Source organism: Myotis myotis, unplaced genomic scaffold, assembly GCF_014108235.1.
Source record: "Myotis myotis isolate mMyoMyo1 unplaced genomic scaffold, mMyoMyo1.p scaffold_m19_p_2, whole genome shotgun sequence".
Classification (NCBI taxonomy): domain Eukaryota; kingdom Metazoa; phylum Chordata; class Mammalia; order Chiroptera; family Vespertilionidae; genus Myotis; species Myotis myotis.
The window spans coordinates 47,180,225-47,193,446 of NW_023416324.1; the positions used below are offsets into that span (position 1 = coordinate 47,180,225).

General features: G+C 37.9%; 2 protein-coding genes across 3 annotated transcripts in view; one reads left to right on the forward strand and one right to left on the reverse strand.

Annotated features, from left to right (window-relative positions):
• The window catches only part of DNAI4 (dynein axonemal intermediate chain 4), a 58,413-nt gene extending 45,237 nt beyond the window's left edge, over positions 1 to 13,176 (reverse strand). The window contains exons 1-4 of one of the 2 annotated variants that reach the window (XM_036350480.1): positions 12,939 to 13,176; positions 7,473 to 7,647; positions 2,690 to 2,874; positions 1,041 to 1,150 (exon numbers count right to left, since the gene is read on the reverse strand). In XM_036350480.1, the coding sequence (XP_036206373.1) occupies positions 1,041 to 1,150; positions 2,690 to 2,874; positions 7,473 to 7,647; positions 12,939 to 12,985 (517 nt within the window). In that variant the 5' untranslated portion in view covers positions 12,986 to 13,176. The remainder of the gene's footprint in view (positions 1 to 1,040; positions 1,151 to 2,689; positions 2,875 to 7,472; positions 7,648 to 12,938) is intronic. The other variant, XM_036350481.1, reaches the window with a different exon arrangement.
• MIER1 (MIER1 transcriptional regulator) overlaps positions 12,110 to 13,222 on the forward strand; it is a 60,784-nt gene continuing 59,671 nt past the window's right edge. Inside the window, exon 1 of the mRNA XM_036350485.1 lies at positions 12,110 to 12,203. The gene's annotated coding sequence lies outside the window, so the exon portion shown is untranslated. The remainder of the gene's footprint in view (positions 12,204 to 13,222) is intronic.

A 13,222-nucleotide genomic window follows, 5' to 3' on the forward strand; every position in this document is an offset into this window, starting at 1 on the left:
GAACAAAGTACTCTGGGAAATCTTTTCTTTCGTGATAAGGGAGATGTGACTGGTGCTACTGCCTTTTTCTTTCTTCTGTCTTTAATGTGGATATGATAATACCCAGAGCTGGGGTAGATATGTTGAGACCAGGAGGCACGAGGCAAGAAAGGGCTTAAGGAAAGAGAATAATGGAGCTGCCAATCCAGAGTCCTTTGTGGCATAATTAAGTCACAAAATTAAGGCCAAAAGTTATCTACCTCTTAACTCCTTTTAATGTGGGGAAAAATAAGCCTTTATTTGAATAAACTAAAATAATGGTAGTTAGGTATCCTGTTACTTGTCAAGAGCATTCCTATTACACCAAAAATAAAAGTCCATCACCAAAAAAGAAGATTCCATCAAGCACTTTCCCAACCGTATCAATATTCTCATTAATCCTTCATTATCATCTTAGAGAAAAAGACATCCTTACTCTACTTCAAGGCAAATGGCCCCTCAAGTAGGCACTCCTTTCTTCTGGTACTTCTGACCAACCATTATTTCCTTATTCTTTTATCTTTATTTTCATAATCTTTTGCACTACCTCATGTTTTATCCTTGGCTTGGAACGGGCCTCTCCTCTTCGTTCTCACAAATAACTATTATATTTAAAACCCAATTCAAATGTCAGTAATGTTCTCTCTGTGAACATTCTCTCTTTTTCTCACCTCAAAGGAGTTAATATTTCCTTTCTAAGTGCTCCCATCATATTCAGCATGTATCTTATTATAGCATTGATCGCAATGTATCAGAATTATTTGTCTCTGAGTAAAAAGCTGAGGTCTTTAAAACATGCTCTGTGATTCTTGAGGCTGGTGGTATAGGACAGCCACCTTGGGAACTTTTAGAATTATATGGATAGTTACTACCCTGGTAATGTTCATATTGCTACTGCACAAATGAGCATTTGGGAATCATTACCACAGTTCTTTTATCTCAAGTATCCAAAAAATAATGAGCATATGTGCTAAAGGAACATAGTGGTCTGTTACTGCAATAAACAACTGTATTTTCATTACCTGTAACACTAGCCAGTCCTTCTCGTTTATAGGCTTCTTCTAGGTCTTCTGCCATTGACTCACTAGTTGATAGACTTGACTTAGACACTGTACTGCTTCCTAAAACTGACCTTTAATAACAACATTATTTATTTGCTTAGATGTCCTTATGGATAATTAAACATATAAATGAAAATACAGGTTGAGAAACCAATTATATTATAATCATAAGCAAAACTGATAAAAATTCGTTCTTCAAACATCAAGTTGATTTCTAATATTCTTTAAGTAAGTCATTTAAATATATTTTAGAGATAACATATCAAAACTATACCTAAAGTCCTTCAATGGATTCCAAATATATTTAGGGTAAAAACCTAGAATACAGCCCACCTACCTAGACTCTCTATTTTTAGTATCACTCTTGTCTTCCCTTTTTCTTTTCTTTTCTTCTTTTTTTTTTATTCCTCAATCTTATAGAGCATTCCTACTTCAGGGTCTCAGCCTAGAATACACTTCCTTTCATTTTTCACCAGGTTTCTGCTCATCATTCAAATCCCATCTTAAATGTGACTTATTCATTTTGACAAAGGCTTTCTCAAGATTTACTTAAAAGAAAATCTATGTACTCAGTGGGAAATCAGTATATTAAAGAATCCCAAAATAACTTCCTTAAATATATGGACTTAAAATTACTCCAAGATATTAAATGCCCCTCCCCCCCTCCCACCCCTTTCTGTCTATAATCCCAACTGCACTCCAAATGGTTGGATCAAATTTACTGGAATATCCATTGTTTTGCTGAGCACTCCCCCGACCCTGCAAATCTCATGCTTAGTTAACATCTGGAACTTTTAATTTGTCAGATTGAAAATTACACACTCAAATATTTCCCTTTAATCTTTTTTTTTAAAAATATATTTTATTGATTTTTCACAGAGAGGAAGGGAGAGAGATAGAGAGTTAGAAACATCGATGAGAGAGAAACATCGATCAGCTGCCTCCTGCACATCTCCCACTGGGGATGTGCCCGCAACCCAGGTACATGCCCTTGACTGGAATCGAACCTGGGACCCTTGAGTCTGCAGGCCGACGCTCTATCCACTGAGCCAAACTGGTTTTGGCACCCCTTTAATCTTTACATTGTTTTAGGATGCGCCGTTTCATTAGTGCAAAGATCTGAACTTTTCTATAAGCATTCACGAAATTTCAAGTGTATTAGTGTCTACATAAAAAATGCATAAGAAAGAAAATTATAAAACAAGAGAGAAATCAAACCCTAGGAGAACAGGGATTTGCATGGGAGACTAGGTGTGAGGGAGGAGAGCAAAAGCCACTCTTTCCCAGAAATTGTAGCATAAAAGAAACTCAAGAAATATGTCTGTGGGTATGTAATACTAGCCCCCTCTTTTGTTTTTTCAGGAAATATTGAGTAAAATTTATATATTTTTTTCACTAATGTTTTGGTGTGAGTGTACAAGAACTTAAGACGTGCAAAGCTCTACATCTAATTAGACCTAATTATGAGAGGAGCATAGAGATGGCACATTAGGATGACAGAGTGGAGCTGGGAGACTGGAGACAATGGACATCGAAGTTACATATATGCAATTTAAATGAAAAGACAATGTATATAATATTTTTTAAAAGTATAGAACAGTATACTCTACCTTGAAAACTGCCCTAACATACTAGGATTTAGTGTATTTTGATAAAGGCTGTGGGAAGGTACAAATTCTGATGAGAATGATCCATCTTGTGATGTCAATAGTTTATTTGGCTTTGGTGTACCAGTATGTGGATCTGGACGGTAAAGAGGTCGAGGAGTAACATCAGCTCCATTTACATCAAACACCTGTAGAAAATGGTAATATGAAAAAAGTAAAAAAGATAAGGTTCCTAAATAATAAGTCCTAGAAAATAGAAATAAAAGTAATAGGAAAAAAAGAGATAAGTATAATGTTTCTGGGTTAGAATAAACATGAAAAATTAAATGATAAAAGATCTTATGCTTAAAAAGTTTCTAAAGTAGGCATACATTTTTAAGTCTTACGTTTTACCTATGTATAAGTAATATATGTTAATTTGAGAAAATTCAGAAAGATAAAAAAATTATTATTCATCCAGATTATTTTTGCATATTATGTTTTTGTGGCTTAATAAATTCTTAACAACTGAACACACCCATGGACCCAGTATTCAAATTTAGAAACAGGAAATTACCAGAATCCCAGAAGTTCCTTTCATAAGAGACACTGTTTCCCACCAAAAGTAACAATTATTCTAATAACATGGAGTAGTTTTGCTTGTTCTTAAACTTTATTTAGATGGAAGCATATAGTATGTACTCTTTGGAACTGGTTTCTTTTGTTCATTATTATATTTGTGAGATTCATTCATATTATCTAATAGATGGTTCATTTTCATTATTGTACACTGTTCCATTTTATGAATAGCCAGAATTTTATTTATCTATTCTATTGTTTACGGATATTTCTGTAGTTTTTCTTTTTTCTTTCTTTTTTTTTTGGCTCTTACAAATGGTGCTGCTATGAATACTGTTGTATGTGTGTTACCAAATATGCTGTATGCATTTATGTTGGATATGTACCAAAGAGTGGAATTTCTGTGTAATGAATCATCTTTAATAGATACTGCTAAAGTTTTTGCAAGTGGTTCCCACCAACAATGTATGAAAGTCAGTGTAATTTAGTTTTGCCTGTTTTTAAAATGTATATAGTCATATACACTGAGTGGCCAGATTATTAGACCACCCCATCAATATTTTGTTGGGCCACCTTTTGCCTTCAATACTGCGGTGATTCTTCTTGGCACTGACTCCACGAGATGTTGAAAGGTGATGCGAGGAATCTGACACCATGCCTGATGATTAGCACTGTCCAGTTCTGTGAGATTTGATGGTTGTGGAACCAGCTGCCTGATGGCTCTTTTAACTTCGTCCCACAAATGCTCAACTGGATTGAGATCTGGTGATTGTGGGGGCCACCTAAGCAAGGTAAAGTCTCCCTCGTGTTCTTGAAACCACTCCTGCACAATACAAGCATCGTGGCATGGCGCATTGTCTTGTTGGAAGAAGCCATCTCCATTGGGATATGCCATCAACATGATAGGATGAACTTGATCAGCAATGATACTTAGGTATGTTGTACTATTCAGACGTTGTTCCACATGAATTAAAGGCCCCAAATCATGCCAGGAAGACATGCCCCAAACCATAGCACTGCCCCCACCAGCTTGAAGGGTTATACTCATGCATGTGGGGTGCATGCTTTCATGCTGTTTCCGCCAAATTCTCACTCTGCCATCTGCATGATGCAACTGGAAACCTGATTCATCGGACCACATGACTTTTTTCCAATGCTCGACTGTCCAATCCTTGTGTTCCTGTGCGAATTGGAGATGTTTTCTCTTGGTAACTGCAGACAGCAAAGGTGTTCAAACAGGCCTTCAGCCTCCATATGCCATAAGATGCAGTCAACGGCTAATTTGCCTACAAACATCAGGTGGTCATAATAATCTGGCCACTCAGTGTATTATGACATATTTTGTCATTTTTGTTTGACAATACGTTCTTCTATTTCTCCATGTTGTATGCATTTTAGTTTGCTCATATACGGATGATTGTAGTCTGTTGGATTAGTATATCATATATATTTCTTTCCATCACTATTTTTTAATCAACTCATCTGCTAATGGGCTATTAGGCTGTTTCTAAATCTTAGCTATTGTAAATTGTGTTGCTATGGACATAGGGGTGCATATGTCCTTTCTGATTGGTGTTTCTGATTTCTTGGGATATATTCCTAGAAGTGGGATCACTGGGTCTAATGGGAGTTCCATTTTTAATTTTGTGAAGAAACTCCACACTGTTTCCCACAGTGGCTGCACCACCAGCAGTGCATGGGGGTTCCTTTTTCTCCACATCCTCGCCAGCACTTGTAGTTTGTTGATTTGTTGATGATAGCCATTCTGACAGGTGTGAGATGGTACCTCATTGTCATTTTGATTTGCATCTCTCAGATGATTAGTGACTTTGAACATTTTTTCATGTCTTTTGGGTTCTGTATGTCCGCTTTTAAAAAGTGTCTAGGTCCTTTGCCCATATTTTGATTGGGTTATCTTCATTAAGTTGTATGAGTTTCCTATAAGTTTTGGAGATTAAAGCCTTATTAAATGTAACATTGGCAAATATGTGCTCCCATGCAGTGGGCTCTCTTATTTTGTTGATAGTTTCTTTTGCTGTGCAGAAGTTTTTAATTTTGATGTAGTTCCACTTGTTTATTTTCTCCTTAGTTTCCATTGTTCTAGGAGATGTATCGGTAAAGATATTGCTATGAGATATATCTGATATTTTGCTGCCTATGGTTTCTTCTAAGATTTTTATGGTTTTCCATCTTACACTTAAGTCTTTGATCCATTTTGAGTTTATTTTTGTGTATGGTATAGTTGGTGATCTAGTTTCCTTTTTTGCATGTATCTGTTCAATTTTCCCAACACCATTTATTGAATAGACTATTTCGACTCCATTGCATGCTCTGACCTTCTTTGTCAAATATCAATTGAGCATAATGGCTTGGGTTGATTTCTGGGTTATCTCTTCTGTTCCATTGGTCTATATGTCTGTTCTTGTGCCAGTAACAGGCAGTTTTGAGAACAGTAGCTTTGTAATATAGCTTGATATCTGGTATTGTGATCCCTACAACTTTGTTCTTCTTTCTCAAGATTGTTGCAGCTATTAATTTTTCTATTATTATTCCATATAATTTTTGGAAAGTTTGTTCTAGGTCTGTGAAATATGCTGTATTTTAATGGGGATTGCATTGAATCTATAGATTGCTTTGTCTAGAATGGTCATTTTAATGATGTTAATTCTACCAATCCATGAACAGGGTATATTCTTCCACTTGTTTATATCTTCCTCTCTTTTTTCAATGTCCTGTAGTTTTCCAAATACATGTCTTTTACCTCCTTAGTTAAGTCTATTCCTAGGTATCTTAATTTTTTTTGTTGCAATGGTAAATGGGATTGTCTTTCTAGTTTCTCTTTCTGTGAGTTCATTATTGGTATAAAAAATGCTGTAGATTTCTGGGTGTTAATTTTGTATCCTGATATATTGCAACTTCATTTATTAAATCTAGTAGTTTTTCAATGGAGTTTTTAGGGTTTTCTGTGTACAATATCATGTCACCTGCAAATAATGACAGTTTTACTTCTTCTTTTCCAATCTGGATATAATTTCTTTCTTTTGCTTGTCTGATCACTATGGCTAGCACTTCCAATACTACGTCAAACAGGAGTGGTGAAAGTGGGCCTCCCTGTTTTGCTCCTGTCCTTAGGGGAAATGGTTTTAGTTTTTGCCCACTGAGGATGATGTTGGCTGTAGGTCTGTCATATATGGCCTTTATTACATTCAGGTATGATCCCTTTATTCCCACTTTGCTGCAAGTTTTTATCAAAAAAAGGTGTTGGATTTTGTCAAATGCTTTTGTGCATCAATTGATATGATCATGTGTTTTTTGTCTTTCAAGTTATGTGATGTATCAGCCTTGCATCCCCAAAACAAATACCACTTGGTCATGGTATATGATCTTTTTAATGTATTGCTGGATGTGATTTGCTAATATTTTGTTGAGGATCTATGTTCACCAGGGATATTGGCCTGTAATCTGTAATTCTCTTTCTTTGTAGTGTCTTTATCTGGTTTTGGGATTAGAGTACTGCTGGCTTCATAGAAAGAGCTTGGAAGTGTGCCTTCCTCTTGAATTTTTTGGAACAGTCTGAGGAGGATTGGTGTTACTTCTTAAAAAGCAATTCTTAATAAGTCCTCTAATGAGATAGAAAACCTATTTTATGACAATTCATTTAATGAACTTTTCTAGAGTACACTGCAAAGAGGGGATAGCAGTTGTACTATCTGTATTATAGCTAGATTAGTCACAATTACTATCAAACCAACTAATTCTTAAGGTCACAAGTAGACTTTCCTCTTTCCACTCTAATATTATTACCAATAATGAATTATAGGCGGTAACTGCCAATATTATACTGTAAAATATGTTATGTGGTAAAGACTAATTAAATCAATATATCAATATTAGGAGTGATTATTTCAAAGCAGCATATTTTCTACCTTTAACATGTCTTCAAGTTCTTCAAGGTGTCTTTTTCAAATAAACTCAGAATTCTAAAGAATATTACTGCCCTAGCTGGTTTCGCTCAGTGGATAGAGTGTCAGTCTGTGGAGTGAAGAGTCCCAAGTTTGATTCCGGCCAAGGGCACATGCCTGGGTTTCGGGCTCAATCACCAGTAGGGAGCATGCAGGAGGCTGCTGATCAATGATTCTCTCATCATTAATCTTTCTCTCTTTCTCTCCCTCTCCCTTCCTCTCTGAAAACAATAAAAATATATTGGGGGGAAAAAAGAGAATATTACCTGTATGGCTGCCTTTATGGTAGTCATTTTATCTGTTTTTATCTCTGGTAATGCCGCCATGATTTTTGATGAGCCCATTCTGCTTGGGGTCACACCAAGATATCCTTTTGTTTGAGCTCCTTTTCCTGGGCTAGAAAGGGCAGTAAAAGACTTCTTTTTTGGACTGCCTAAGTTCCTATACCAAGAAAAGAAAATAATATAGAGGATCCACAATTGAAGAAAAACTAACCAACACTAAAAAGAGACTTTAATTAGAAACATGAAAAAAATTTAAACATATGAGAAATACTACTATTACTACTACTTAAAAGCTCATTATGTGTAAGAATAGATCTAGAATGTTTATATGCATTATGTCAAATTTTCCACACAACTCTATGAGGTTACTATTACTATTATTTATACTAGTTATATGAAATCACAGAACTTTAGAGGGAAACATTTCTAGTAGAGTTGAAATTTAAACCCAGGTAGTCAGATCCAAAGTCCACACTAATTTCTCTGGGTCTGTTCCCTTATCTATATAATGGGGATAATAGTTTCTAATTCATAGGTTATTTGAGGATTAAAATAATTTATGTTATAGTTAGGAAGTGTCTGACATGTAGTAAGCACAAATGAGTGTAGAGTGCAGTTACATAGGCAGATTACAGCATAAGTATAAACCTGCCTGAACAATTATATAATAATTTTAATAAGAAGAGAAGTTATCATCAAAATGTATATGACCTGGAGAAAAAATATGATTTTACTTTTGGATCTACTCTGCAAGTTCCCTAAGACAAAAACCTACCTTATCATTCATTCTAGTACTCTGATTATACTTTGGATTTCTATAAAATAAGGACGATCTGCCCTTAGATTTTAAAAAGGAAGTAGATGGTCAAGAAAACTTTTAAAATATATATATTTTTATTGATTTCAGAGAGGGAGAGAAATAGAAACATCAATGATGAGAATCATTGATTGGCTGCCTCTGGCACAACCCACACTGGGGATAGAGCCTGCAATCTGGGCATGTGCCCTGACCGGGCATTGAACCATCACCTCCTGGTTCATAGGTTGATGCTCAAGCACTAAGCCATTCCTGTACTGGCAAAAGAAAATGTTTTTAATGATAGTTTTACTTTCAAATCATAAATGATCACAGTACAATAAAATATTTTTAAAGACATTAGTACATTTATTACTACTTCACACTTTGTTGTTGTCCATTCCTCTACTAAAATATAAGCATGTTTAGGGCAAAAACTTTTGTCTTGTTCATTGCTATATCCCTAATACAAAGGACAGTGCCCAGTATGTTGTGGGCACAAAATAAGCATTTTTAAAAAACAAATGACTAAGTGAATTCCATTCATGCTATATCTTTTTATTTTTATTTTTTTATTTTTTTTTTTAATATATTTTTATTGAGTTTTTACAGAGAGGAAAGGAGAGAGAGATAGAGAGTTAGAAACATCGATGAGAGAGAAACATCGACCAGCTACCTCCTGCACACTCCCCACTGGGGATGTGCCCGCAACCCAGGTACATGCCCTTGACCGGAATCGAACCCGGGACCTTTCAGTCCGCAGGCCGACGCTCTATCCACTGAGCCAAACCGGTTTCGGCTATTCATGCTATATCTTTTTAAAGTATTCTATCTGTCCTCCCCCCTTCAGTCTCTAAAGGACTTTACCTTCAACATCTCTAAGAAAATAAAAATAATCAAGTAAAACCTCCTTAAATTATTTTTCCACCTTCATTATATTCTTCTTCCTCATCCTACAAACTCAAATAAACCTAAACTCAAATTTCTTCCTCTTTCAGTAAAACAGTTGCCATTCTCTCAGGCCACTTTCTACCTAGGCTTTGAAACTTGTCTCTTACTACTTTCTCAGGGATACTTCTCCATCAATAATTCCCTGTCTCCTACATTTTATTTCATATCTTTTCACCCTAGCATATAATTATGCTTCAGTCATCCCCTAAACTTAAAAATCTTTCCTTTAGCTAAGTCTTCCTCTATCCATTACTACATTTCTCCTTCTTTCATAGTCTAACTTTTTAAAACATTAGACAATTATACTGGCTACTTCCTTACTCCTCTTATTTATACTAATAAAAGAGAAATATGCAAATTGACCATATGTTCATGGGGCCTACCAGCCAATCAGGAGTGAGTATGCAAATTAACCCCAAAAGATGGCAGGTCAATTTGCATACACAGGCGCTGCAGGGCGTTCTGCACCGCCCCAGCCGCTCCGGGCCTCTGGGCAGCATGGGAAGGCGGAAAGGCGGCTCTGGGCCAGAGTGAAGGCAGAAAGGCGGCTCCGGCTGGAGCTATGGCAGTGCCCGCAGCCAGGGGAAGAAAGGCCCATTCTTGCATGAATCTTCATGCATCGGGCCTCTAGTTTGCTTCATAATTCACTATAATCCAGTTCTACCTTCTCTTCTCCTACTGCACAGAAACCATGTTTATCATGTCCACCTTTTATAGCCCCAGCAAATAGCACTCTGCCTACTACATTGAGAAATTAGAGAAAGTACAGACTACTTTTTAAAAGAAATTGAAATTCCTTTCAATTATATTAGAAATTTATAATACATGTGTAATTATGTTAGAAAACAAATGTTCTCAAGAGGCAAATTAGTGGGCAATAAGATGATTTCAGGAGGAGATAACCACTCTGAAAATCACTTTGTCTAAAGAATAGTCATGATACCAGAGGCCAGGTAGCTCTACACTCTTAAGTTTGCTAAAGCAGGGACTTAATTTTTTTAAAATATTTTTATTGATTTCAGAGAGGAAGGAGAGAGAAACATTGATGTGAGAGTTAAACATCAATAGGCTGCCTCCTGCATGCCCTCCACCAGGGATTGAGTTTAAGATTCTAATGGAAAAACTAGATAACATGCTCAAAAGATGAAAATTCTAAAAAATCAAAGAAAATGAATAAACCAAGAAGTTAGTACAGGGGTGGGCAAACTTTTTGACTCGAGGGCCACAATGGGTTCTTAAACTGGACCGGAGGGCAGGAACAAAAGCATGGATGGAGTGTTTGTGTGAACTAATATAAATTCAAAGTAAACATCATTACATAAAAGGGTACGTTTTTGCTTTTTTTTAGTTTTATTCATTTCAAACGGGCCGGATCCGGGCCCGCGGGCTGTAGTTTGCCCACGGCTGAGTTAGTAGAATAGAGAAACTGAGCAGAGAAATGGGATAAAAGCATTGAACAATTAATTACTGGTATTTTTTAAAAGAGAATGTCCAATATTGTTAAGCCAAATAGGAAAGACTCAAAATAAGAAAATTTGGAGTGAAAAAGTGAAAGTGAAAAATTAATGTTTCATGTGATCCTTTCCAAGATCAGGATTAAATCCTAAAAGAAAGATGAGAAATAACATATGTATTAGGTCAAACCATTGTAAACTTGTGTCTGTCAAATTTTAATTATACAACATGGCTAACTCAAAAAGTTAAGGTTATACTATTTCCCATCTCCCACCTAATTCTTTCCTTAACAGGTAATCTTCTATGAATTTGTCATTATTTAAGAAATTCCCAAGGGAATTTTTCTAACTATCTCAGCTACTATGAGAGTTGTATGACTTTAAAAATTACATGAACTCTACTCAATTTTACTTTGAGATTTCCATACCTTCAAGTAAAAACAAAAACCAGACGAGTAACCAGTCACTAAAGTACAAACTGATTCATTCATTTGTTCAGTCAACAAATATTTATTGGGCACTTTCTTTCTTCTAGGCAATAGCAGTGAACAAAACAAAAGTCTCTGCTCCCATGGAGTACCATAGCTTGGGTGAGGCAGATTAACAAACAAGTATACCAAATACCAAGTAGGTTTACTTGTTTTATGGAGAAAAATAAAGCAATGTGGAGGAGGAAGTATTATACACACACACATTAGTGAATTCTTTGATAAAGTGACATGTAAAGAAATGAATCCTGAGGTTATCTAGGGGTACACTATTCCAAAAGACAGCAAATGTACACACTCTGAATTGGGGAAATACGGTGCCTGCTATTACTGTGGAACAACAGTGAGTGTAATTAATCAAGAGGAAGAGTCCACGGTGAGACACTGTAAGTAGTGTTTCCACTCTGAGTGCAATGGGAGCCAGAAGATGGTTTTGGAAAGAGCCGGTTATCACTGTAATGTGGGCGTCGGTAAGACCGTTTATGTGGTTACTGCAGTGTTACTGTGGCTTACATCGGAATGGTAAGCCTGGATTCATTTTTCAGGTAGGAATGGTAGAAGCTGCTGATGGAGTGGATGTTAGAGATGTCGAGGGCAACTCCAAGGCTTTTAACGAACTGAAAGAGAAGTTGCCATTTTATTAAAGAGTTGGTTAGAAAATTAAGTTCAGTTTTGGATATAAATTTTGAGATGTCTTATTAACTTCTAAGGGCAAATATTTGCTTTTTTAAAAGTCTGTTTTCTTGGGAGAAGTGTTGGCTAGCGATATAAACTTGCGAATCATCAGTGTGTTGGCTAGCGATATAAACTTGCGAATCATCAGTGTATAGGTGATTTTTAAAGGCATGATAATGAAAAAAAGACTGACCCCAGCAACACTCCGATATTTAGACACGGGAGAAATGAAGAAGTAACAGCAAAGTATTTAGAGAAAAGTACTCATAAACCAAGGGGAGAACAAGGGACGAGTGGTGTTGTCCTAGAAACCTCAAGAAGTGACAAACCAGATCAAAGCTGCTGCTGCGTGAGTTGAGAATGAAACAGACATAGCCACTGAATATTGCTGGGCAGCAGCTACTGCTGTGGACCTTTACGAAAGCTATTCTGCTGGGGCGGTAGAATGGGCAAAAATCTTGAGTATCATATTCAAAAGAGAACGCAAGGTTCTCTCCAAAAAAAAAAAAAAAAATATATATATATATATATATATATATTCAACAAGTTCTGCTAAAGGAAAATGAGCCGAGCTGGAGGAGATTGGAGAGATGTTCAAAATTTGGGGAGAGAGAAGAAAAGGGGCCTGGAAGTATGGGAGAGGGAGCTAATCGGGGAACTTGGGCGGCACTGCTGAGCAGCGCTGAGGGAGCCCCCGGAGCTGCTGTGCGCTTTTCTCCGGCCTGTCATTCACCGGCTGCAGGACCGCTAGAATGCTGTAAGCAGGAATGAGCTTAGGGCAGGAGGGTATGAGGTGGGGGCAGGAAAAAACCGAAGGCACAGCTCGTGGGCAACTAGCTTGAGCCGGCAGGGCGGAAAAAACCGGAGGAGTGCTAGCAGGATGGCTCTCCACCAACGCGGCCTTTTCTCATGGGGCGAGCACGGCCGGAGGGGGTCTGGAAAAGGCTGCCTGTGCTGGGCCCAGGAAGGAGGGACACGGCCGCCTGCAGGCTTCCGATGCTGCTGATTGAACCCAGCTGCAGCTAGAGGTTCCTTCCCTCCGCGAACCGGAGGGCCGGACTAAGGTTTCCTCGCCGGAACTTACGATGCGCCGCTCGGCTTCCTGTAGTAGTCTATCGGAGTGCCGGGCATGGTGGCGACGGGCTGGGGAGTGGCCGAGCACCCCTTTCCCCGCCGGCTCCGGGAGCCCCTGCACCCCAACCCCGGGCGTTAGCGGCGAGGGCTGAAGCACCGGAATGTTTGCCGGGCGTCATGGAGACGGTGGAGCCCGGGCTCAACAAGCGGCCGCGCGGTTGGCTGGCGGCTGGAGGCCGAGGAGGAGGGCGGAGGCGGAGGGGAGGGCAGAGGGTTGGTGGAGCAGGAGGAAGC